This window comes from Gopherus flavomarginatus, unplaced genomic scaffold, assembly GCF_025201925.1.
Source record: "Gopherus flavomarginatus isolate rGopFla2 unplaced genomic scaffold, rGopFla2.mat.asm mat_scaffold_37_arrow_ctg1, whole genome shotgun sequence".
Taxonomy (NCBI): domain Eukaryota; kingdom Metazoa; phylum Chordata; order Testudines; family Testudinidae; genus Gopherus; species Gopherus flavomarginatus.
The window spans coordinates 1,340,130-1,364,965 of NW_026115070.1; the positions used below are offsets into that span (position 1 = coordinate 1,340,130).

Here is a 24,836-nt window from a genome sequence, read left to right on the forward strand (position 1 = left end):
TCTGCACCGAGTTGGCCCACCTGACCTTTCATTCTTCTCTTGCTCTTTGTCAGCAAGGAGAAGAAAAAGAAGCTCTCCCTCAAGCTGGAGTCACACGGGCGAGGTAAGGACGACTTCCTGAGTGCTGGCTCCAGTCCTCTGCCCTGCCAGCTGACCTATCGAGGGGCTACCACCACATTCTCTAGATTTGTCCATCGGTCTGTGCCAGAGTGAGCAACAACCCAGTAGGTGGAGTTTCTGTAGTGTAGTGGTTATCACATTTGCCTAACACGCAAAAGGTCCCTGGTTCAAAACCAGGCAGAAACATGCTGGCTTCCTTTTCCCAGATCCCCTTGTTATTCAGAAAGGGCACTCCTCCTATTGGCCTGTCCCTGGGATAACTCCAACCCCTGCATGACAGAGGATGCTGACAGCAGTGGAGAAAGCACCTTGGTGTCAGGCTGGAGAACCTAGAGTAGTTAGGCCAGTCACCATTTGGAGGCTTGTGGCTTGGCCACCTCTGCTGTTGGAGGTTGGCCTATAGAGGCTCTCACTTCCTGCTGGGCTCCTTTGCGTGACTGGCCAAAGGAGGAAGTGAGGCAGGAATGGGGCAATAGAGGAAAGTTGAGCTGAGGAAGGCAGGGAAGAAGCTGTGCGGCTAAGTGGGGTTAGTAGAGCACCACCCTTCATTCTGCAAAGCCTGGGGAGGTGTGGTTGGCTGCTGGGAGGTAGAATCCTGTGCCTGCCTCTTGGCTTCCCAGGAGTGGCTACTTGCAGCCCAGGAGAAGAAGGGAGGTTCTGGGTGAAAGGAAAACAAGCAAAGCTGAGTCCAAGTGGAGAATGGCGGCTCCTTTATGGCCAACCTGGGGGCATGACTGATGGTTTTAGAGGTGGAGGCTGGGCTGGCTGTGAGCAACTGGGATCCAGGAAACCCCCACCTGCCCTTCTGAGGGCTGAACCCATGGAGGTGCGGTTGGCTGCTGAGAGACAGACCCCTGTGGCTGCCTGTTGGCATCCCAGGGATGGCTACTTGCAGCCCAGGAGAAGCGGGGTTCTGGGGGGAAGGAAAAGCAGCAATGGTGAGGCTGAGTGGGCTCCTTTCTGGCCGAGATGGTGGACTGTGGTGAGTCTGGGAGTTGCCTGTAAGCCATAAGTGGACGTAGTGCAGTGAAAACTGCTGCTCCATTCTGGCCGACCTGGGGGCGCCATGGATGACTTGGGAGTGGGGGCAGGGCGCTGGCTGTGAGCAAATGGGATCCAGGAAGCCCCAGCCTGCCCCTCCAGGGGCCGAGTCTTCTTCTCTCCTGCCATGGGGAGCCCGACCTTAAGCCTGCCCAGCATGTGCAGCAGCTCGAGCATTAAGCCTTCCTGTGTGCATAACTGAACTACGCCCTAGTGTAATAAGGTGTAAAGTTTAGATTGTGAATTTATCTTTAATTTCCATGGTAATTTACTTTGATCTTTTATTCCTACCACTTATAATCCTTAAAACTCCATCTTTCTGTAGTTAATAAATCTGTTTTATGCTCTACTTAAACTGGTGTATTTTGCTTGAAGTTCTTGGGAAATCTCAGCTCCATTACAAGGCTGGTTCATGTACTATTCACAGTGAGGGAGGGGTGGACCCTGTGTAATAAACTCACACTGATCAGGCTTCTGATTAAGGCAAGATGGTATGATCCAGGGGTGCAAGGCTGCAGAGCTGTAGGGGGGGCGACTTTCTATCATTAGTGTTATGAGTGGCTGCAGAAGCATTCATGTAATTCAGTTGGCTGTGTCCCTACCTACGGATGTCTGTGTAAGTGCAATATCTGCCAGAGATTCACAGCTTGTCTCAGCATCACATGTGTGAGAGGGAGCCCAGGTGGTGGGACAAAGGGCTCAGGGGTCCCACTGTTCAGTTGCATCCCATAGATCCCATCACAGACTTTCAACAACCACAGCGGGTGCTCACTGAGACAGAGAGAGAGATGCCAAAATAGTGATATCCAGTGCCAGCAGACATCAAACTATCAGAAATTCTGTGAACAGAGAAGACCCTGCTAGTGGAAAATGGCTTGTGAGGTATCATTAGAAAACGCATAACCTACTGAATATTATCCTCCTGTTAAAATGTGTAGTAACACTGTATGTAAAATTGTGAGATTTTACAGTATGATATTACTGAAAAAGTTACAGTTCTGGGGAACACCCACAGACCAGTTCCTCAGAGACAGCAAGGCAAACAGCTGGTCAAACAGCCATTCTCCTGCAGGGGGAAGGTGTGAAGACATTAAGGGCTGGTCTACACTACGGGGGGAAATCGATCTTAGATACGCAAATTCAGCTACGTGAATAACGTAACTGAAGTCGAATATCTAAGATCGGATTACTCACCCATCCTCACCGCGCGGGATCGATGTCCGCGGCTCCCCCTGTCAAATCAGCAACTCCGTTGGGGTTGGTGTTGTTCCGGAATCGATATAAGCGCGCTCGGGGATCGATATATGGCGTCTAGATGAGACGCCATATATCGATCCCCGAGCAATCGATTTTAACCCGCCGATACGGTGGGTAGTCTAGATGTAGCCTTACATTCCATCACAGGGACCTATTGAGGCTGTTGTGGAAAACGACCACAGGATTAATATTTGAATCAGCTCAGCCTGAGGCTCTTTTCTTGGTTACAAGCACGCAGGGGGCGACAGCTATTGGAATACTGTTCCTGAGCTAAAAATCACACAAGCCTTTTACAGCTTAAAACCACAAACAATGACACATACGTTGCACGTTAATTTCCTTATTTGGAATATACTGCAAAATATGATGCAGGTCAAAAGCAAGCTGAACAATCAGTTTTCCATATTTGGCCTTTCCTGTTATTTTTATTACACCTGGTGATATGGGAGCAAGACTCTCCATGTCTCAAGAAATGTCACTACCAACCTAGGCCATTTTCACATGCTGGGGTGCAATCCAGATCGGCGAGGAGTTGTGTCATCTGTAATCCTGGGTGAGATTCAGTGTTCTGCTGCTGGAGCTCCCCTGTCTGGATACTCCCAGCCAGCGTTCAAGGACGCACTGAGTGTCTGTATGATAAGTAACCCTGGACTGGCAGCTCTGACTCCAGCCGCCTGCTTGTTACACCCCAAGCACATTCTGGTTTGGGTAGAGAAGGCTCAGGGTTTGAGAGAAGGCTGGGGGTAGGAAGCTTCTGTTCATTATGCTGGACCTAACCCCAGTTTTACTTGAGTAAAGAGGAGATATTTGACATTGTGTGATGCTGCTCCTGTGCTCTGTTCCCAAAGTGTTCTGCAGCAGAGGAGGGTCTCTAGTAGTATGTATGTTACTGGCCTATTGGGGTGATGCTGAAACAGGACAGGGTACAGATGGCATTGTGGGGGTGGCATGAACCTTCACTCTTCATTTCCCCTTCCAAGAACAGAAGGGACAGGAATCCTTACCCAGCAAGACCATCGTCTCATAGTTCCCCTGCATGACATCTCTGTAGAGGGCTCTCTGAGTGGGGTCCAGCAGAGTCCCCTCTTCCCTGGAGAAATACACAGCCACCTCCTCGAAGGTCACCGGCCCCTGAAAGAGCAGGAGTCCAATACTCAGTACCTGCTGACCCACTCACAACCCCACTATTCACGGAACAGCAGCACCAGGGAAATGGAAGCTCCGGGAGGCACATGTTAACAGAGTCCCACCCCACCTTGCTTACAGCAGCCAGGAGGCATCAGAGGGTAGAAAGAGAGAACCTTTGTGTCTCCCATCTGACAGACAGAAGCAGGGTCTTCACATTTATCACATAGCTACTAGCCAGAGCTTAATATAGGAGATGGGGCTGTCTCTGGACCCTGATAGTGGCTCCCTGGTAGGAATCCAAGCACTCTCCAAATAAAATATATGGAAGAAAGGGGAAGTCAATCATAAAGAATAGAAGTTAGAAGGTCAGAATTGTAGTGCCCATTAACAAAGGTTTAGAGAAAATAGAGCCTATCAAACTAACGGGATATCCTTATTGGATGAGATCAAAAGTTTGGTTGCAGCTAATAGTATTGATGTAATATACCTAAACTTCCGTAAGGGACATGACTTGATTAGCACAATATTTTTACTAAAAAAAACTAGAATGATACAAAATAAACACGGCATACATTAAATAGATTAAAAACTCTGATAGTAAATGGGGAACCATGATCGAGTGGATTTCTTTCTAGCAGGTTCCTGCAGGGATTGGTTCTTGGCCCTGTGCTATTTAACATTCTTATCCATGACTTAGAAGAGAGTACAAAATCATCACTGATAAAGTTTACAGTTGCCACAAAGATTGGGGTTGGTGGTAATTAATGAAATGTCAGTAGATTCAGGCTCCATCGCTGAGAGTCTGGGAAGTTGTCCCAGCCCTGGCTGGAGGGTTATTTCCTGTTCCACAAAGAGGGGAAGTTCCATTCCCAACTCCTGTGCCTTGAAATTAGGACCTATCTGACACTACACCCCCATATTCATCATAGTGGTATGATTATAATATGATTAGGACATAATTATGATCTATTTTGTAGAAGATGCATCATGTGTGGTGTCACTGGAAAAGTTCTGATTTGCTGAATATGATTATCCTATTTGTGTGCACATATCATGTTCGTATCTGAAGTTATGGATATTGACTCTGTATCTGTATTTCAAATGTGCTTACTCTGGGTAACACCCACAATGAGCCTTTCAGGTACAACAATGAAGAAGCCAGACAGTGCTGATGGCTCAACAAAGACAATGGACTGTGGAAGAGCTTAGCCTTCCTGTGAATGTTTCAGCCAGCCTATGAGTCATGGCTACTATGACTCAGCAGGGCCTGTGACCAGACCACATGACACTAAACTCCATTTTAGTACCTGTATTTTTCCACAAACTGGACTAGGAACTGAGTTTGGAACAAAAGGTTCCCACCATATGGAAAAGCTACATAAGGTGGGGTGTGACATCATCTCTTGGCCTCATTCTCCACACAAGAGAACTTCTGGAAACACCTGAGAAACAAAAACGGATGTGGGGGAAGTGCTGCTCCCAGGATCAAGAGATTTCTAGCTTGTGTATGGAAACTTGGGGGACTGCTTGTACCATCAGTCAGGGTGAGAAATTGCTAATTCAAATTCTATCCATCTAGTATGTTAGGCTTAGTCTGAGTTTTGGTTATTTGCTAAATAATCTGCTTTGATCTGTTTGTTATCACTTATAATCACTTAATCTATCTTTCTGCAGTTAATAAACTTGTTTGATGCTTTATCTTAACCAGCGTATTTTGAGTGAAGTGTCTGGGGAAAATCTCAGCTTGTTGTGCACATCTGTCCCATATCGAGGGGAAGGGGAACTACATTAATGAGCTTGTATTATAGAGATCCCTGTGCACTATAAGATGGTATCATTCTGGATTTATACTACAGCAAGTGTGCAAGGTTGGGGAGTGGGAAATTGGCTCTTGTCTTCTATCTGTCCTTGAGTGGCTTAGGTAACGCACTCAGGTAGCTTAGTTGGCTGCATGGCGCCACCTGCTGTTGTGTTGGGTGATAACAGGCCCTGGAGAGGCTGGCGAAATCTCCAGCAAAGCAGTGTGAGAAGGGCCAGCCCAGCGTGAGGGTTAGAGGACACAGCAGTTCCCAGAAGCTCCACAAACTGCCTCCTGGGGGTGACAACCCATCACGCCCTACACTACACAAGTCTCAGCAGGTTTGTCACATGCTGTCCCCTCCCTTTCTCCACCCGAGATATTTCCTGCTTCCCACCACCTCTAGCAATTCCCACCCTCTTATGCATTTACTGCTCCTCAACCTCCAAGCAGAGCCCGCCACCCTGATAATCTCTTACCTGAGCCAGCTCCATTGCAGCCATTTCCTTGCCCCTGGGAGGACGAGATGATCTGCAGCGAAACATGGATGTTATTCTCTGGCCTGCCGGGGTGAAAAGGGCAAGGTGTGAGAATTCAGACTAGGCTTTTGTCCATTCCACAAGCCGATTCCCCCCAGCTTTTCCCCTGCTAATGCACATTCTAGGTTCTAGCACACTGTGAAGCACAGAGTGACCTTATTCCAGTACAGGCCTAGCCCCCTCCCACCAGGGTGTAACCCTCTGACACATGGGGAAACCCTCCCAGTAACAGTCTCTCTCTTACACGTATCAAGTTTGCGGACAACACCAAGCTGGGAGGGGTTGTAAGTGCTTTGGAGGATTGGATTAAAATTCAAAATGATCTGGACAAACGGGAGAAATGATCTGAAGTAAATAGGATCAAATTCAGTAGAGACAAGTGCAAAGTACTCCACGTTGGAAGGAACAATCGGAGGCCAGAGAAGAGCAGAAACAAAGGAGTCACTTTGGGGGATTCTCCCTGTCATTGTCCCCAAGGCAGCTGTCTCAGGTTTACAAAGGTGTTTCATGTTCCAGCCTTTGTACAGTCTCTCCTGGGAGTGCCCCTTTCATGGACTGGGCCTAGTTTTAGTTTTTGGTAGTTAACAAGCTTGGTTTATTGTTCATCTAACCAGTATGTGTGGATTGAAGTGTGTTGGAAACTCTGTTTGGGATAACAAGCTGGTGCATGTCATTTTCCGCTGATGAAATGACAGACTTCATATGAGCTTGGGTCGTTCAGTAGCGTGCTGGACAGTGCAAGATGCACATTTCTGGGGGAAAGTTGGGCACTTGAGAATTTGCTGGTTTTCTCCTGAGGTGTAATTCATGAGTGGCTGTCTAGCAGCACTCAATACTGTGTAGCTGGGAGTGAGTTACATGCTGGAGACTGTGTGTTAATTGGCCAAGAGGGGCTGTTCTCGCGGGAAAACAGTGGAAAAGGCACCCCATGCTGGAGGACTGAGGTACAGCTATTTAACAGTCCAGATTGTACTCTGGGTAACATCACAGACACTCATTATGACAGAGCCTCTTACAACACAGAGAAAGTAAATCCATGTCCCAGAAATCGAAGACTCCAGACAGAGGGCAAGTGTCCCTGGCACTGCTTCTTGCTGACAGAGAGGTTCAGAGACAGTGCGAGAATCCTGGGGAAGCTGGGAACAGGAAGCATGGGCTGGCGGGGTTCGGTGGAGAAAGGGAACAGGAAGGGCAGGGATATTACTGAATCCAGGATCTTAGCAGTACTAGATGACAGGATAGCACATAGTGCAGCCCATTGGAAAACACAATCCCAACTATACATACAAAATGATGGGGTCTAAATTAGTTGTTTCCACTCAAGAGAGTGATCTTGGAGTCACTGTGGATAGTTCTCTGAAAACATCCACTCAATGTGCAGCAGCAGTGAAAAAAAGTGAACAATGTAGGAAATAATTAAGAAAGTGATAGATATGACAGAATATCTCATAGATCATATTTGTAAAAACAGCAAATAAATCCATGATACACCCACATCTTGAATACTGCATGCACATGTCACCCCATCTCAAAAATAGAAATATTGGAATTGGAAAAGGTTCAGAAAAGGGCAAGAAAAATGATTAGGGGTATGGGACAGTTATGCCAGACCTAACCCCCAGTTTCACTTGAGCAAACAGGAGATATTTGACACTGTGCAATACGGCTCCTGTGCTCTGTTCCCAAAGTGTTCTGCAGCAGAGGAGGGTCTCTGGTATTATGTGTGTCACTGGCCTATTGGGGTGATGCTGAAACAGGACAGGGTACAGATGGCATTGTGGGGGTGGCGTGAACCTTCACTCTTCATTTCCCCTTCCAAGAACAGAAGGGACAGGAACCCTTACCCAGCGAGGTCACAGTCTCATAGTTCTCCTGCATGACATCCCAGTAGAGGGCTCTCTGAGTGGGGTCCAGCAGAGCCCACTCTTCCCTGGTGAAATACATAGCCATCTCCTTGAAGGTCACCAGCCCCTGAAAGAGTAAGAGTCCAACACTAAGGACTTGCTGCCCCACTATTTGTGGCAGAGAAGAGTGAATCAAATGGAAGCTCTGGGTGGATCATAGTCAGGAGAGTCCCACCTCGACCTGGCTCAGAGTATCCAGCAAATGCCAGGGTGAGGGGATGAAGAGAGAGCCCCTTATCTCTCCCAGCATATCCATCACCCCCCTACTAGCCACTGACTGATACAGGAGATGGAGCCCCTAGCAGGGTCCAGGGAGAGCTCGCTGGTAGGATGCCCAACACCCTCCTCATTGTGAGGAGCGGGATATGAAGGGAGAGGCAGCTCCAATAAGCCTGACTCATGGGTGTCCCCTTTATATCTCACAGCAGCTGATGGTTAATGAGGTCAGGCTCCAGCACTAGGAGTCTGGTCAGTTTGACTAGCTCCATGTAGGTGGGTTATTTTCTCTCTTCACAAATTAGGGCATTTCCACCTCCAAACCTCCTGGGTCTGTTCCTAGAATCTAGGCCACTTAGTAAATAACTCCCAGCAGGTCTGCCACACCCTGGCCTCCTCCTTTCCCCACGCTGTGAATTTCCTGCCCCGCTCCAACCTCCAAACCAGACTCTGCAAACCTTCCCACCTCTGGTGTATTTGCTCTCCCTTTCCTCCAGCAGGAACCCACCAGCAACCCCCCGATAATCTCTACCTGGACTGACTCCACTGCAGCCATTTCTCTTCCCTGTCCCACGCCAGGCTGGGATGAGCTGGAGCAAAACATTCTGCAGCCTGTCTGGGGGAGAAGGGCAGTTGTGGGCGTTTCAGAACCGGTTTTAGTTAATTTCACATCACAATTCCCCCAGGCCCTTTCCCTGCAGACAGACACCCTAGATTCTGTCATGCTGGGAAATGCTCAATCTGTTTATTACAATTTAGACCTGGCCCCTCCTGCCAGGCTAAGTCCACAGACACATTTTTAACCTCCCTTCTCTCTCCCCTCACCCCTTCTCTGAACACAAGGCTAGATAAGAGCAGAACCAAAGGAGTCACTGTGGGGGATTCCCTCAGACACTGACCCCACGGCAGCCACACCCCAGCAGGGGGAATATGGAGTCAGGAACTGGCTTTTGCTCTGTCTGATCCTTGTTTTGTTCACTGGAAAGTGGTTCTGCCCCAGGATGCAGCAATACATGTGTCTGGGTGGACTAGAGAGCTGGAAATCTCTCCCCCACATTCATTTCTCCCACTGCCCCTTTCAGTCTCTCCTTCCCCTGTCCTCTCTCCCTGCCCCTCTGGCTGGGACAGTCCCATTCCTGGGGGCTTTGCTCTCCCATGGCTGGATTTCCTCCTGGCAACCGCTAATGGGAGGAGAAATGAGGTGGTGTTGTTTGTGCAGAGTCACTTTCTTGCCAGACCCTAGGACATTCCCTGAGGTCTTTCAGTTACCTGGAGACTCTGGCTCAGAATTTAGTAGTAACAGGGCCCAGGACTGCCCTAGGGGGCTAGGACCAGCTGCAGAAAGTCATCCCCTGGGCCGGGCAGAGAAGAAGCTTTAATTAAGGTCACTTCCCAGCACAGAGCCCCACTGGGGGAGCAGCAGCTGCCAAGCCTGGTCTCCCAGATCACAATGGAGGCTGCAGCATCTGACCCAGGAAGCTGAACCCCAATATCCTGAGCAGAGAGGGACGGAGTGTATGAGCAGCTTCCCTCCTTTAGCTCTCTGGGGAGAGCAGCTAATGGGAGCCCCTCCTCACAGGGAGAATGGCTGATCTCATTTGACCCACTGTCCATCTGGAATCACTCCTTGTCTTTCCATACAGTGACTCTGGATTAACAACGGTCTCAATGACACCGGATTTCAGAAAGAATGAGTTCAGAACGCTGTGGAAAAGACCATCGTGTGGCAGTGCTGACTCCCTTCCCACCTCCCTCACCCCCGCAGATCTAGGACAAGGACTGGGGGCAAAAATTTTCCAAACGGAACCGAAAGTTCCTGCAGTTTTCAAAAGAGGAGAAAAGTAAATTCTGTGAATTCACACTAACAGTGTTTGCTAAGTGGACAGAAAGTTATCACAGTGACAGGGCACGTGACTGGGGAATGGACTTGGTGACCTGGTGACTAGGAGCCAGGACTCTGGTACAAGTTGACCAGAGAGAAGGATCATGGTTAGCAGCAGCCCCCAGACACCCCCTAGTACCCAGAGCCCAGACCCCCCAGCCAGGGGCCCCAGACACCCCCCAGCCAGGATCCCATCAGATATTCCCTGGGACGCAGCCCCCAGAGTCCCTGGCCAGGGACCCCAGATACCCCTCAAAGCCCCACCGGCCAGAGAACCCCCACCACACCATGATTGCCAGGTTGGGAATCCCAAAGGGTTCCCCCCACCAAGAGCCCCCAGCAGCCAGGGACCCCCTCAAGGGACCCCCCCCCCACTGGGAACTCAGTCCCTCACTGCCTGCCTAGGAACTTCCCCACCCTCCAGAACGATCTACCCTGACATTTGCCTGGGACCCCCTCCTCTGCCCAGTGTGACCCCCTGATGCTTTACAGTGCGACCCATCACTCTGCTTCCCTGGCATGCCCTCACCTAGTGCCAGGGATCCCCTCCCCCAGCTCTGTGCACTGGGCATGGCAACAAAACCAGGAACCAGCGGGGGAAGCACAGACAGAGCCCCTGGCACAGAACCAGGCTCCCTCTAACCCTCTGTCCCGCCTCCCCAAGAGACACCCACCCCCACTGTTCTGCAGCCACCAGGCCCCCAGCGATACCCACCTCCAGGACCCATAGCCTCAGGGATGGGCACATCAGAACCACCACCCCCGAAAAACCCCAAACCTCCACAACCCACCAACCTTACTAGGGTACCCCCTGCCCAGCCACCCAGAGGCCTCCCCCTACCACAATGCCCCTTCAGCTGCAATCTCCCCACACAGACACCTTCCCTGCCCCTGCAAGTGTTACCTCACAGAGTGTGAGAAGTGGCTAGAAAGTTAACACCACCTCCTGCTGGCCAGTCACACAGGCAGAGGGAGCCTGGGGAGTGCTTCTTTAACAGGAGAATGGAAGGCCTGGAGGGCAAGAAAGATCCACGGGCTGTCACTAGCAAATAATGGCCACCATGGATCCACCCCAGAGGCGGCTGCATCTTAGCACATTGGGAAACAACCCATCATATTCAATTAGAAATAAAACAACTAGAGAGAAGTGGGGCAAATGTTTGGGGTATTTTATATCAATCTTTGAGACACGCAGAGAGAACCCTGTCACAAACGACATTTGATAACATGAGAGAAAACCACCAAGATCGGAGGGGATTTGATGTTGCTATTAAATAACTAGTGGAAAAGGGGGACTGTTGGACTGGATTTTATATGACTGTCCAATACATAAACAGAATGTGATGGTCCCCCCCGGCCACGGGGCAACCATTCACGTGAGCAGCTCAGAGCCCTTTGAGGAGCTGATTTAAGGGCGGGGGGGGGAGCTGGAAGGCTCCCTGGACAATGGAAGGGGGCCGCAGGGGAATTGGGAAATGGGGTCTGGGCAGTCTCCATGGGGGATGTGCTCCTCCCTTCCCTTCCCTGCCCTGGCAGAGAACGGGAACCTCATCCCATCCCACTCCAGTGGGAGCCATGTTCTGGGGAATGACCCAGGGCAACAATTTCCCACCCAAACAAGGACAAATCGCTGCAGATAAAATGGGTGGGAAAATCCACCCCCCATCGGAGAGATTTTAAATTGACATTTGAGAAGTATGGAGAGAAAAGGGAAAATCAGAGGCAATTAGAGAGCTGATCATTGGAGGGGGAGAGGAGAATCTCCCTGGATTTTATAGCCACGTGTGATAATGAGAGAGAAAAGGGGAAATCTTGAGAGAATGTGTGTGTGGGAGGAAGTGGCAAAAACTGGGACAGGATCCAGTTAACTCACCTCCCTCCCACCCCGGGAATGTCCTGGCTGCACAGAGACAGATCTACACCCCCACCCCAGTGACCTCCCCCACCTGCAACTCCGGCTTCTCCTCCCCCCTCGACACCTCCGCCCTCACACCAAAGGGGGGGGCTCTGCCAGCGCCTCACCCTGAGCTCAACTCCTGCTCCTCCCCCCAGCCCGGATTGTGCCCTTTAGCCCCCCACGAACCCTGCCTCCAGCTGCCTGACCCCCCCCCGCCCATCAATTTCCTGCTCTGCGCCCGCCCCTCCCACGCTCCCTGTTACTCCCCCGCCCCGCTCCAGCCCCGCCCCCAGCGCCCGGCGGAACGTTACGGCTGGTCCGGGCAGAGGGGAAGGGCAGCGGCTTCAGCGGCTGTTACTGGGCATGCGCAGTGCCCGGGAGTAGCACATTGCTATGGGGAGGGATTTAATACACCGCCCCCCCCCGCCTGGCCCGGGGTCCGCCCCTCCCCCCCACACGACGGCCGGGCCCCGGCCCCCCCATCCCAGCGGGGCGGGCGGGCGGATCCTCCTGCAGCTCCACTGGGGCCGAGGCGCCTTCAAGGCTTCTCCCAGGCTCCCTGGGGCAGAGTCACTTTCCTGCCCCCCAGCGCCTCTCATTCCCCGGGGGCTCCGGGTCACAATGTCCCACCGCCCTTCCCCCGCCTGCAGCTCCGGCTTCTCCCCTCCCGCCCCCGCCAGCCACACCAAGGGGAACCCCCGGGCGCCAGTCTCTGTCCCCACCTGGATCCCAGCGGGGCCGGGGGCAGATCCTGGCTGCAGCTGAGAACAGCGGCTCCGCTGCGGCTCGGGCAGCTCCAGCGCTGCTGGCAGCACGTGGAGAACCAGGAAGCAGCTGTTCAGCCCGGGCTCCGCGTCACAATGTGCCAGAGCCCCGCCCCCAGGAGCTGCCCCGCCCCCGGGCTGTGCCAGAGCCCCGCCCCCAGGAGCTGCCCCGCCCCCGGGCTGTGCCAGAGCCCCACCCCCAGGAGCTGCCCTGCCCATGGGCTGTGCCAGAGCCCCGCCCCCAGGAGCTGCTCCGCCCCCGCTCTGTGCTGGAGCCCCGCCCCCAGGAGCTGCCCCGCCCCTGCTCTGTGCTGGAGCCCCGCCCCGAGGAGCTGCCCTGCCCCCGAGCTGAGCCAGAGCCCCGCCCCCAGGAGCTGTCCGCACCTGGGATGTGTCAGAGCCCCGCCCCCTGGAATTTCCCCATGTTGGGTCTCTGAGCTTTGTTCTCCTGCCGCCTTCTTCCCAGCACCCCCTGCTCCCTTCCTGTGTCTGCAAACACCCGCCCTCCCCCGGGGCCGGCTGCAGTGCTCGCTGAGGCTGACTCCAGTGGCTGAAGTTGCCTCCATCTCTGCTTCACCTGGAGGGGGAGAGACAAAGAGAGGAGATGGTCCCAGGGTGTGAAACCAGAATCAGGGGGCAAGGAAAGAAGGACTGTTTGGAAAGGTGGGTTTTTTGTGGGGGGGGGGTGAGCCAGAGGGATTCAGAAGAAGTTGGGCAGCAGAGGCTCAGAGAAATTGAGGGGAACCTCCTGGGTGTCTCAGTGTTGCCCAGGGTTTGTACAGCACCTTGCATAATATGGGGTCTGATCTCAGTCATGGTCTGTGCAGCACGTGGGAGCCCTGATGTCTGTTTCCTGATCACAGGCTCTGGGAATGGAGAGAGGGAAACCTCAGCACCTGAAGGTTAATGCAGCCCTGTGTGCAACCCCTGCTAGGGTGATCCGACAGCAAATGTGAAAAATTGGGATGGGGGTGGGGTTAATAGGCACCTATATAAGAAAAAGACCCAAAAATCGGGACATCTAGTCATGCTAGTCCCTGCTGTTCTCATAAGGGGTCGGCTTAGAGAGGGTTTGGCTACACTTGCAGCTGTCCAGCGCTGGGAGTTAAAGCTGTCTTCCTACAGCTGTTTAGGGAAAGCGCTGCAGTGTGGACACACTGACAGCTACCAGCACTCTGTCATGGCCACATTTGCAGCGCTGTTGGGAGTGGTGCATTATGGGCAGCTATCCCAGCATTCAAGTGGCTGCAATGTGCTTTTCAAAAGAGGAGGGTGGGGTGGAGTGTGACACGGAGCGTGGGGGAGACAGAGCGAGTGGATTTTTGGAGCTGACACTGTGTCAGCTCCCTGCCTGGCAAGTTCAAGCCTCCTCCCCCACCCCTCTCTCATTCACTAAATGCAAATAGCCGCCTTTGTTCTTTTCCTCACAGACCAGATAAGCCGCTGATCCAAAACAGACCCCCCCTCCCCCGTGCCCACCCGGCTGCTTCTCTCCTCAAGCAAACACCAGCTGTGGGTGTTCCAAAGGGATCCCCCTGCCTCTGCTCATTCACTGCAAACAGTAACTGTGTTTGGTTTTTAGATAAGCAGCTCCGGGAGCCTTGAGCTCACAGCAAAGCAAACAGAGGCATCACACCAAAACAAAGAGCGTTATCTCTACTTAAAAGCATTATGGGAAGGTTCCGGAGGTCAGTGACAGCGTAGTAAGATTAATCACTGTTTACACTGGCACCCCAGCGCTGCATCACCAGCTCTGTTCTCTTTATTCCTCTCGTCGAGGTGGAGCACATGCAGCACTGTAGCCAGGGAGATACAGCGCTGTATGTGCCTTGCCAGTGTGGACGGGGAGTAAGTTACAGCGCTGTAAAGCCACCACCTGCACTGTAACTCTCCAGTGTAGCCAAGACCTGAGTTGTAGTAATAATAGCAGCCAAGAATCCGGTGGCACCTTATAGACTAACAGACGTATTGGAGCATGAGCTGTCGTGGGTGAATACCTACTTCGTCAGATGCAACAATAGTCCCATATGGGCTAGTGGTCAGGATTCCTGGTTTTCACCCAGGTGGCCTGGGTTCAACTTCTGGTGTGGGAAGAGTGCAGAGCTTTTGCCCAGAGTGGAGGCAGGAAATGAAAGGAACAGGAAGGGATCCTGCCAGCAGTGGAGTTAGACAGTGTAGGGAGGGGACCCCGGAAGTGGGGGTGGGGCAGTGGTTTGGGGGGAGATGAGGGAAGGATCCCAGCAGTGCGGGTAGTTGACAACCTGGAGAGCACAGGCCTGGAATGGGGACCTGGAAGAGTGAATGTGTCCCTCTAAACCCATCAACTGCAGACTAGGCAGGCTTGGAAGAATTGTGTATTTGTTGGTAAATGTCAATTTCTGTGTAAACACACAACCCAATGGCAAAATATTTCCATCAATAATCATCAAAATTGACAGATGGGCAAAGTAAGAAACATGCTGCTTGAGAACTTATCATGTTGTAGGAGCAGCAGTGATCTGTATGCTCTGTATAACCTGTATGCTCAAAAGGTCTGTTAAACTCCCCCAGCTTGTGCCCTTTCCCGCTTTGAATGCCTGTGAAGTGGCTTTCCCACTCTCCTTTGTACCTCCAGTGAATGCCCTTCACCCGGCCCATCTGGCCAGTGGTTCGCTGTGTTACATTCTATTGCACCTCAGGGAGACTGATCTTCATCGCACCGTCCATCGCTGCGCTGTGGGACACTTACCTTAAAGGATCCTGACATCTCCACTGCCAGGCCTGTCCTGGGAGCGTGAGTATGAATGTGACACCCTCCCCCATCCCTTCTTTTGAGCTTAGCTATCAAGCTAATAAATGTGCTGCTTTCTGCCAAACTCTGGGGGGAGGGGCATTATTAGTCCTCTCTAAGCTTACTAACTGACCCAATTTTGGGTAACACAAGCAACATTGTTTGATCTGTTATTGTACCAAAGGGGGAGATGGTTGTCTATAAAGGAGGGTGAAGACTAAATGCCTCTGATGAGAATGGGATTTGAACCCATGCAGGCAGAGCATAATGGGGTAGCAGTCCATCACCTTAACCACTCGGTCACCTCATCTGAGCTGTCAAAAAACGGACAGGAGGAGAAATCTAAGGCCGGCAGAGATAGGGACACTAAGGAGTTTTTAAATACTAAGCGAAAGCAGGGTCTGAATGAGCTCCCCTCTCTCACCTAGTGAGGAGCTGGGGAAAGACTTCCGGAACAGACCGTGTTTGCATAGACACACCTACTCTGCCTAGCTATGCAGCATGATGGGGCCGCTTCCCCAAAATGACCAGTTTGGGATGGTCTTGGGTTACAAATGACTTTAGGATTGAGTGGAATGAAATGTTATTCTCCTTCCTGTATGAGTGAAGGGCAGCAGAACATACCTAGTCCGTCCTGATGGAGGGGTAGGTGAGTGAGGAATAGCTTTTATTGGACTGCAGAGAAGTGATTGAGGACGTCACCCTAAACCAGTGGTCCCCAAACATTTCACATTGTGCCCTCTTAGCCATGGCTGTGGCCCCTCGGAAGCCACGGTCAAGAACCGGGGCTGGGAGGAGTGGGGCTGTTGCTTGCTGGGGTGAGGGGTGCGGACAGGGGTAAAGGGGTCGACGCCGGGCTGGGAGCCAGAGTCTCAGGCTGAGGGTGGGGTTGGGGAAGAGCTGTGGCAGAGTGGTGCTCCCTCCCTGCCCTCTATGTGGGCTGGCTCAGGTCCTGAGGTGCCCCCATGAATGTTCCTCTGTGTCCCCCTAGGAGTCGCACCCCACATTATGGGGACCACTGAACCCTACTCGCTAAGCCGGGGCTAGTGATGCCAAACCCCCGGGAAAGGGAGAACAAGTGTGGGGGCCCCAGCACCAGAACCATGCCCCTACCTTCTGTCTGTGGCTCTACCCCCTTCCACCCATGGCCCCATCCACTGTCACTTCTGTTCCACCCCTTCCCCCACCAGCCCCACCCTATCACTCCTTTACCCCTGCCTCGCTGTGGCCCTGAGACCAGAGAAGCTCTGTGCCCCTGCTGCAGCCCCCGGGCTGTAGCAGGGAGTGGGAGGGAAGTTTGTGTGTGAGTTCTTTGTTCTTTGTCTTGTGTCTGTGGCGTCTCGGCTATGAGAGTGATTTTTCTATCTCCTGCCTTTCTAATCTTCTGTTTCCAAGTTGTAAGTACAAAGATAATAAGACAATAAGTTTATATTGGTTTTTTTTGTATTTACATGTGTGTAGTTGCTGGAATGTTTAAATTGTATTCTTTTTGGATAAGGCTGTTTATTCATTTTTTTCTTTTAAGCAAATAACCCTGTATTTGTCACCTTAATACAGAGAGACCATTTTTATGTCCTTTTCTTTCTTTTTATATAAAGCTTTCTTTTTAAGACCTGTTGGATTTTTTCTTTAGTGGGGACTCCAGGGAATTGAGTCTGCAGCTCACCAGGGAATTGGTGGGAGGAAGAAGTCAGGGGGAAAATCTCGTTGTGTTAGATTTACTAGCCTGACTTTGCATACCCTCTGGGTAAGGGGGAAGAGAGATTAGCTATCTTGGTACTTCTATTTCCAGGACTGGAAACAGGGAGGGGGGAGTCCCTCTGTTTAGATTCACGGAGCTTGCTTCTGTATATCTCTCCAGGAACCCAGGGAGGGAACACCTGGAGGGGAGGAGGGGGAAGGGAAATGGTTTATTCCCCTTTGTTGTGAGACTCAAGGCATCTGAGTCTGGGGGTCCCCCGGGGAAGGTTTTGGGGAGACCACAGCGAGCCAGGCACTGTATAAATCCCTGGCTGGTGGCAGCTTTACCAGGTCCAAGCTGGTAACTAAGCTTGGAGGTTTTCATGCTAACACCCATATTTTGGACGCTAAGGTCCAAATCTGGGAAAAAATGTTATGACGCCCCTCCCCCCTGAGCCTCCATTACGAGCCGCCCAGGCTACCACTGCTCAGTGTGTGGCCAGTCTCTGTGTTTTCTGCTGCTCGTTCTGGGGAGCCTGGCCGGCCTTAGGGGTGGTGCCCCCCGATAGCCGCCCAGGGCTCCAGGGGTCAAAGGGCACCGTGTGGCAGTGCAAAGGTGCTCACTGCTTTCCCCTGCCCCAATGCTCCTCCATGGGTCCATAGAGGTTTGAGGGGAGTAAGGAGCAACCCTATGTGCTCCATGCGTCCTGGTCACTTTTCCCACTTGGGCTGTGCTGTGAGGGGAGCATCAGAAGCTGCTGCTCTCTGCCCTCCCGCTATGCAGCCCGGCTGAGGAAAGTGACCTGGATGCAGGGAGCTCGGATGATCTCACTTCTTGCCCCCACATCCCACAGCCCCTAGGGGTGCCCAGATGAGCAGCGTTCCAGGGAGGAGTGGGGGGCAGCAATGCCAGCTGCTCCATGCACACAGGTCAGTCTCCCCATGTGGGTGCAGGAGGGGGTGCAAGGGTTTCTGTGATGCCTATTCTATCAATATCGTCACTCAATACCAGGCACTCAAATTCACCAGTCTTAGTACTTAGACGTTTAGCGTTTGTATTTAAGCACTTCTAAAATGTGTCCCATTTTAGCTGTCTGCTATTACATGATGTAATTGAGAGAGACTCTTTCATTTCACTGTTTCTCATCAGAACCTACCTGTACATTATCATCTTCCATCCTCTCCACCTTACTAGGCTATAGAGAATCCCTGTGAATAGTTCCTCTCCTAACGGATGTCTCTGTCTGAACCCTGTGCTCCTCAGCGCCTGTCGGCTTTCCCCAGCTCTGAGGCTGTGTCTACACCGCGCACCTTACCACGGTGCAGCTGTGCCACTCTAACCATGCCATTGTAAGGTGCGCTGTGTGGCCGTCCTTATCGCTGAGAGAGAGCTTCCCCGGCAACAAAGCCAAACTACCTCCAATGAGGGGCAGGAGCTTTGTCACCGGGAGCACAGCTCCACCTATGATGCGCTGTTCACACTGCCGCTTTTCATGGCTCAAATTTTGGCATTCGGGGAGTGTTTTTTCTCACCGCAGAGAGACAAAATTTTTAGCAACAAAAGCCGAAATTAAAAAAAACTCCTCTGCAACCTATTTAATTTTACCTTTATACAACCTTTATACTGCCTCCAGTTCTGGTATCCTCATTTGAAAAAGATGTTGTGAAATTGGAGCTAGGGCAGCAAAGAGCCACCAAATGTTCTGAGGGCTGGAGAAAAATGCCTTCCAGTGAGCTATTGAAAGAGCTCAACCTGTTTAGCTTATCAAAAGAAGATTGAAAGGTGATTTCATTGAAATGTTGAAGGGCCTTAATGGAGAGAAAAGATTGGGTATTTACGGGCTCTTGAATGGAGCAGAGAAAGGCATAACAAGACCCAATGGCTGGAAAGTGAAAAGAGACAAATTCATATTACAACTGAGGCACAGTAGTCAACAGCGAGGATGATTCACCACAGGAGCAAGCTACCAAGGAAAGTGGTGGATTCACCATCTCCTGATGTCATTTAATGAAGACTAGATGCCTTTCTGGAATGTGTTTGCCCCCAAAGTAGCTGTTATGTCATACAGGAGGCCTGTGATATGCAGGTTAGATGCTCTAATGGTGTCTTCTGACCATGAAGTCGACTAATTTCTGAAAAACTGAGTGTAGCATTGGGAGCAGCGTCTGATGTTTTCCTGTCTAGCCGGCTTGCTGCCTAGAACGAACGCTCCTTGAGTGGGGTGATCCACAGGGAGTAGCTCAAACCTCCAAAGTGCCTGGCCAGGGGCAGGACATTAGCCCAGCAAGGGAGGGGTGTGGCAGTGACATCACAAAGGCCGTTTGCAGGACCTCAGACTATTGGTCAAAGGTGGTGGGGAGGTGGTGACCTCACAGAGAGATGCTGACATCAGCCAGGCAGGACAGGGGCGAGGGGCCAGGGAAACCTCAGAGACCTCTGTGGCTTTGCTTCAGCACGTTTCCTTCTCCAGGTCTCTCTTTGAGGACTGAGAGATTATTTGGGGTCATGGACGTGAGCGCCAGGAGGAACCTCTTCCGAGTTTCCTCCTTCCCTTGTAGTGATTTTACTAGAAAACAGCCATCCCTGTTTAGAAGGTAAGAGCCTCCTGGAGGTTTGAAACCTGTTCAGTCTGATCTATCTGGTGACAAGTGAATTCTAGGCATGGAAAACACGAGCTTAAGGAGGCAGAATTTTATTGCGCACCTGGGATTTTGTCCCTTAGAATCGCTGGGGACATTAGGGTTTGTCCTTTTTGTTTCACCTCTTCCTCCATCCCTCCCTCCTCTTCTTCTCTTGCTTCTTTTGTCCTTTCTCCTGTTCCCTTCCCAACAACAGGACGGAGGTGTGTGTGTGTGTGTGTTGCAGGGAAGTCCTCTGCAGCTCCCACTATGGAAGGTCCACCCAAAAATGTGGGACTGAAATAGTGCTCGGGCAGTGATCCCCACCGGTGACCTGGGCCATCCTTTGGGCTCTCTGGTGAGAACCCTCAGCCTCCCGTCCTCCGTCTCTACCCTGATTGGTTGAGCAGGGGGATGTTGACAGGGAGGAGACTCAGGTCCTTGTTGTTCTCTTTTAAGATCAAGTAAATAAGTCAGAACCAGTTCTATCTTTGATTAATTTTGCTGCTTCTCTGCATTAATTGTCTCTGAGCAGTTGATGATTCCCTCTAACATTGCAGTTCTCCTCAAATACTTGCTGAATAATTACTGTCACTGTTGTTGGTCTGGAGCTCATCTGAGAGCACAGTATTCAGGTCATTCAATGTCTGAAATTCAAGATCCGATGGTTTGTTTGAAAATCAGGGCTCTTCGGTCCTATTCCCAACACTGCCTCTGACGGGCTGTGTGACCTAAGACAAGTCAATTCTCCTTTCTCAGCCTGAGCTTCTCCCTCTTTCAAGTAGGGATAATAATGATCCGCTCTTACCTACCTCATGGTGGGTGAAGGATGCGGATCCATTTGGGAGTGTCACTAGAAGTAGTGCATAATATGAAGTTTCCCAGATTATGACATAATAGATTAGCTGAAATCGTCTATTTTATTTGTATTTTTTTATTTTGAAATTGTTAATAGTAGCAACGACTTAGCTCAGATTGAAGCATCTTATCTAATGGTTGAGATGTAAGTGTCTCCTCTTTGTGTGCGAGGAGACAATTTAACACACTCTGACAAAGAGGAGATGCTTTTGTTTTGCAACAAAATATTTTTGCAAAGATCTTTCATCCCACTTGTTATGATTTTGAGAAACAAACTGGTTTAGTCTAAATGGGATTTTCGGACAGAAACGGTTTGAATGAAATTTTCCCACCATCTCGATTCCTGGGCTCTGGGGTGTTTTCATCTGTTAGAACAGGAGTCAGAACTGGTTGCTTCTCTTTCTGGCTCTGCCATCGCCTTGTTGTGTAGGCCTTGGGTAGGTCACTTCCCTTCTCCCATCTGTCCAATCGGAACAGGAACAGTTCTCGAACTATGGGCAGTTTAGAGCCCAAGTGAGATAAGGGGTATTAAAGCCCTCTGTGAAGGAGAAAGGGGAGTTTCACAGTGTTTAGCACCAAGGAATTCTAAAGTTTGCTAAAATGTCTAGTCTGTGGAAACAAGAAATGGTCGGGGCCAAACTTATTAACCACTGCCTTTTTAAAGCCCATTCAAAGATGTGAGTCCCTATCTTTTAGGTACCTGTGGTTCTTTGCCAGCAGCAGAGAAGAGGTTCCTGCCTCCGTTTTTGTGGCCTTAACAAACCAGGTGTTGTGCCCCAGTTCTCGTCTGAGACCCCTGAAAAAGAACATCTTCCCATCCATGAACAAGACAGGACCTATCTTTCAAAGGGGAACAAAAAGACCTCTGGGACTTACAGACTAGCTAGCCTGACTGCCATAGCTGGAGAGATCCTGCAATACATTCTTAAACACTCAGTTTGTCAGCAGCACCTACAGGATGATTTGGTTCTTCTGACTAGTGAGCGTGGAATTGTCAAGAACAAATCATTCCAAACCAATCCTCTTTCCTTCTTTGGCAGGGTTCTGGGCCTGGTAGAGGTGAGTAAACAATAGATGGGATCTAGCTTGGTGTTACTAAGGCTTTCGACACAGTCCCATAGGACATTCTCAGAAGCAAACGAGGGAAATGTAGTCCAGCTGCAATCAGTGTAATGTGGGTGCAGAGCTGGTTGAAAGCCAAGACTCCAGGAGCCCTTCTCCATGTTTAGCTGCCCAACGGGGAGGGTGAACCTAGTGGGTCTGGCAGGGATCAGTCCGGTGTCAGGTACTATTCTATATTTTCATGAATGATTTGGAAAATGGAGTGGAGAGCATGCTCCTAAAGTTTACAACTGACACCAAGCACTTTGGAGCACAGGATTGAAATTCAAAACACCCTTAACAAATTGGAGACTTGGTCTTCTTGAGCCAAACTCCATGGTTAGGGCTCTCTCTCTACACTGGGCTGAAGTGAAACCCCAGAGCCAAGCACTCCTCCTGGGCAGTGAGCTCCGACCTTGAATGGTCAGATGCTGCTTAGCACTGTCAGAGCAGCTTTTGCTGGGGGATTCTCCCAGCACTTTCCAATAGCGGGAAGGTATGAAATCCCCATTTGACTGCTGGGGACAGAGCCCGAGAGTGGGGAGCAACTTGCCCAAAGTCCCCAGAAAAAGGAAAACAACCAGCAGAGGAACCAATAGGAAACCCAGCAATGGAACTCAGGAGTCCTGGGGGTGTGCTGTGGTGACCAGATGTCCCAATTTTATAGGGACAGTCCGAATTTTGGGGTCTTATCTAGGATCCTATTACCCCCCACGCCGTCCCGATTTTTCACACTTGCTGTCTGGTCACCCTAGGGTGTGCACATGTGTGGGTCCCAGCTGCTCCCTGCCCCCCTCATTGAAGCAGATGTGCAGGGTTACTGCCCTGGGAAGTGCAGGGCACCAGTGGATGTGGGGTTGGCTGGAGGTAGGGTCTGGCTTCAGGCAGGGCAAGGGCTGCGTGGCTGGCTGGCTTCAGGCAGGGGGGTGCATCAGGGGTTGGCTGGAGACAGGGCAGGGAGGATGCGGCTGGTGCAGGCAAAGCAGAAGGTGCAGGGCTGGCTGGAGACAGAGGCTGACTGCCGGCAGGGCAGGGCAGGGGGTGCAGGGCTGGCTGCAGGCAGGGCGTGGGGCAGGGCCGGTGCAAGGAAGTTTCATGCCCTAGGCGAAACTTCCACCTTGCACCCTCCCCCCCCCGCACCCCTGCCCTGAGGCGCCCCACCCGTGGCAGCTCCCCCCTCCACCCTGAGGCTCCCCTCTTGTGGCAACTCTCCTGCTCTGCCCTGCGGCACCCCCGTCGCCCGAGCTCACCCCTGCTCCGAGCACGAGCACCCCGAGCACGCCGTGGCCGCTTCACTTCTCCCACCTCCAAGGCTTGCGGCGCCTAAGCCTGCCAGGCAGTCAAGCACCCTCCTCTGAGCCACAGCAGCCCTGACAGTTGACAATAGAGGCACCTTAACCCCTGAGTTCCTTCAATGTGTCCCCCTCGGGGGTCCAGCTCCGATCACCAGATACTCGGGGTATGTCTATACCACCTGCCGAATCGGTGGGCAGCGATCGATCCAGCGGGGGTTGATATATCGCGTCTAGTGTAGATGCAATACATTGAGTGCTCTCCCCTCGCCTGCTGTACTCCAGCTCGGTGAGAGGCGCAGGCAGAGTCTACGGGGAGCTGCAGCAGTCAACTCACCGAGACTGTGACATTATAATTGTTAGGCCTGAATAAAGATATAGCAGACAAAACCAGGTATGCCAACCTGACCAAAGTCAGGCTAACAGAGGTTTGTGGGTAATCCCTGAGTGGAAAACACTGAGAAGCAGCAGCATGTCTCACAAGCGCTGGGAAAAAGTGAGATAAGAGAGAAGCTGCATTCCTGGCATAGTACCAGATGTGCTGTGTTCGGGCAGCTCCTTCGAAGAACTGATAAGAGTCCTAGTTTCCCAGCCTCCTTGTTTTCGCTCCCTGGTTTTGTTCTTTGTTTGTTTTTAACTCCCCTACATTTCTAACTTTAGGCATGCATGTATACTAAAGGTGTCTAGTTTCTAGTTGTTAGAAGAAGGGGGTGGGTTGCTCCAGTGAATAATTTATGACGCGACGGAACTGTCTACATAGGCTTATACTAAGATGTAAAGAGCAGGCTGGTTCTCTCTGGAGACGAGCTGCTCTCTATTGATGCGTGCACTTGTCAATAAAGAGCTTTTGATCGGACCTTGCTGGTGTTGCCTGTCTCTCTCGCGGTCAGACAACGAACTTTGCCGTCTGGGTTAGAGTCCCTGACATAAGTATAATCTAATATCTCATTGAAAGGTGACAGGGCCAGAAAGAGTTAATTAACTCACCTCACCGACTGACCTGACCCGTGGGTGAACCTTAAAAACTGGTTAACAAGATATGTAAATGAACAGAGCTTTGAAATGCAAGTCTGCAGTGTTAGAGGTAGAAGGGGAGGTGTTTGCTCAGGTCTTGTGATGTCAGCAAAGAAGTCTTGTCTATTGCTCTAGTTTTAATTCAAAGAGCAAAAAAAGAATATTAACATTTATGATGATACTTGAGTGAAATAGTATTATTGTCTGTGTCTCTTTGAAGGTTGTGGTAATCTGTATCTGAACTGTTTGATGGATGTACTAATTGCCAGGATGTTTGGAAGAAGAGTTAAGCCTATTGTTTTCTCAGGCTGAAAGGCTGCTGGAAATGTTTAAGAACCTGGGACACGATCCTTCTTCATCTCAGATCTGCTTTGGGTTTCAAGAGGGGGAAACCTTAAGCCACAAGGATTGAGATCCCCAGTCATTGACTGGAGCCACCCTGAATATGGACATTGGATTATAACCTATGGACTATTTCTAAAAGGACTTTTGGCAACTACAAGCTCATCTCTACTTTGTATCTGAACCTCAAAAATTGAATTCAAGTCTATATGTCTATTAATCTTTTAACCAACACTCACTCTCTCTCTTTTCTTTTCTAATAAATTTTAGCTTAGTTAATAAGAATTGGCTATAGCATGTATTTTAGGTAAAATCTAAGTTATAATTGAACCTGGTTATGTGGCTGATCCTTTGGGATCGGAAGAATCTTTTCTTTTATATGATGAAGTAAGATTTTCAGGAATCATCATCATATCTAACAGGTGTGTCTGGACGGAGGCCTGAGGCTGGGTACTTTAAGGGAACTGCGTGGTTTAAACTTCTAAGTAACCAGTGAGGTACTACAGAAGCTGTTTTGTGCTGGCTTGGTAAATCTAAGTATTGAAATAACCAGCAGCGTTTGGGATTTGTCTGCCCTGTTTTGTTTGCAATTCACTCTGATTGAGTGAGCTGAG

At 50.8% G+C, this 24,836-nt stretch overlaps 1 protein-coding gene and 1 non-coding gene across 2 annotated transcripts; one reads left to right on the plus strand and one right to left on the minus strand.

Moving 5' to 3' along the window:
• Positions 1-233: 233 nt before the first annotated feature.
• TRNAV-AAC (transfer RNA valine (anticodon AAC)) lies at positions 234-306 on the plus strand. The gene has a single exon. It is a non-coding gene; the product is annotated as a tRNA-Val (tRNA).
• Positions 307-3,323: 3,017 nt separating this feature from the next.
• Positions 3,324-12,624, minus strand: LOC127042367 (zinc finger protein 560-like). The gene is made up of 5 exons (XM_050935857.1): positions 12,505-12,624; positions 8,536-8,619; positions 7,728-7,854; positions 5,824-5,906; positions 3,324-3,549 (listed from the first exon to the last, which is right to left on the minus strand). The coding sequence occupies exons 2-5, from the start codon at positions 8,605-8,607 to the stop codon at positions 3,382-3,384; spliced, it is 450 nt and encodes a 149-aa protein (XP_050791814.1). The 5' UTR covers positions 8,608-8,619; positions 12,505-12,624; the 3' UTR covers positions 3,324-3,381.
• Between the last annotated feature and the right edge of the window lie 12,212 nt (positions 12,625-24,836).

What these genes read in the sequence shown, in the direction of transcription:
- LOC127042367 (XM_050935857.1), bottom strand. Translation starts at nt 8,607, where the DNA reads ATGTTTTGCTCCAGCTCATCCCAGCCTGGCGTGGGACAGGGAAGAGAA. An exon ending in CTGCAGTGGAGTCAGTCCAG is followed by an intron (nt 7,855 to 8,535) that starts GTAGAGATTATC and finishes TTACTCTTTCAG; the next exon opens with GGGCTGGTGACCTTCAAGGA. An exon ending in TGAGACTGTGACCTCGCTGG is followed by an intron (nt 5,907 to 7,727) that starts GTAAGGGTTCCT and finishes TCACCCCGGCAG; the next exon opens with GCCAGAGAATAACATCCATG.